This window comes from Anneissia japonica, unplaced genomic scaffold (assembly GCF_011630105.1).
Source record: "Anneissia japonica isolate Jap-2015-1 unplaced genomic scaffold, ASM1163010v1 scaffold34052_len1552_cov195, whole genome shotgun sequence".
NCBI classification, from domain to species: domain Eukaryota; kingdom Metazoa; phylum Echinodermata; class Crinoidea; order Comatulida; family Comatulidae; genus Anneissia; species Anneissia japonica.
This window is the reverse complement of record NW_022719138.1, coordinates 352-1,552: the sequence shown is the minus strand read 5'-3', so window position 1 is coordinate 1,552 and position 1,201 is coordinate 352. Positions and strand designations below refer to the sequence as shown.

The window sequence follows — 1,201 nt, the reverse complement described above, 5'->3', positions numbered from 1 at the left end:
CAAACCATGTTCTCACTGTGTTTGACAATAAAACTTGAATTGAATTGAATTGAATTGAATTGAATATAATAGGTATTCACTAATATATGAATTCCCCAATCTTTTCTATTGGACGACTGAAATGAAACCCACTAATGTGAAATAATTTTGGGCTATGTTTTTATTAACTTTTATCATAAATTTCGTTTTAGTGATAGAAACCAACTTGCTGGAATAATACATGAACTTAAAAGTTCGGACATTGTAGAAGATGGGGAATCAACAAGTAGCGATGATAAAGATGAAAACGGTTCGGAGAAAAAATCTGATGAAACAGAAGATGCAAAAATGGACGTTGGGGATGCAAAAATAGAAGGAAAAGGCATTGAAAAAAATGTTGAAATGAAAATTGAAAAAGAAAAGGATGAAAGAATCGAAGATGCTACAGAAAGAGCGAAAGTGAAGGAAGAAAAAGACACAGGGAAACGGGACATTGAAAATAATGGAAATGAAGAGAAAATGAAAGATAATGAAAATAAGAGTGCAGAGATGAGTGAACAAACGACAGAAACTAAAGACGTAGGAAAAGATACTACAGGGGGGAAAATTGAAGCAGAAGTTATAGTACAGAAAGAAAATATTTCAGAGGGAAAAAAAGTGGCAGCTGAAAATGTTGCAGAAAGAGAAAGTGAAGATAAAAGTAAAGAAAAGAATGAATCTGAAAACTGTAAGGATGAAAAAACAATGGCCAGAGCATCAGTGATAGTTATGACATCAAAGGAATCAGTCAAAAATGAAAAATCCGATTCAATTGAGGAAAAAGACAATAAAGTTGAAACAAAGGAAACAACTCAAATGGATGAAGAGTCAACAGAAGTTCCAAAAACTAAAGAGGATGAAGAATTAAATGAAGAAGAGGAAGAGATGAGCGGTGCTGAAAAAGGTTTGTTACTAATTTTATCATCTGCATTTTTATGTTTTCAATTTTTATATAACCTTCTTCAAGCAAGGATGAAGTTACTGTATGGTGGGACAGAGTCACTCAGCCTTGAGGTTTTCCTCCCAGTCATCGCCTTCCACCCACCTTTATTAACTCCCTTCGCACATCCTTAAAATCCATTCTTATTATTTGGAGTTTACAAAATGTTATCATCCTGTCACCCTTAAAATGTCTGCAACCCACCCTTGTCACCACTGTGTGATAGATTTGGAATAGTTGCTG

The 1,201-nt window shown here is 34.1% G+C and overlaps 1 protein-coding gene across 1 annotated transcript; it reads left to right on the top strand.

The window, feature by feature from the left end:
- Nucleotides 1-191: 191 nt before the first annotated feature.
- On the top strand, nucleotides 192-922 carry LOC117110856 (calponin homology domain-containing protein DDB_G0272472-like; the record flags this gene model as incomplete). Its single annotated transcript, XM_033253689.1, has 2 exons — nucleotides 192-438; nucleotides 520-922. Coding segments are annotated over 2 exons (650 nt in total), but the record flags the coding sequence as incomplete, so codon positions are not given.
- Between the last annotated feature and the right edge of the window lie 279 nt (nucleotides 923-1,201).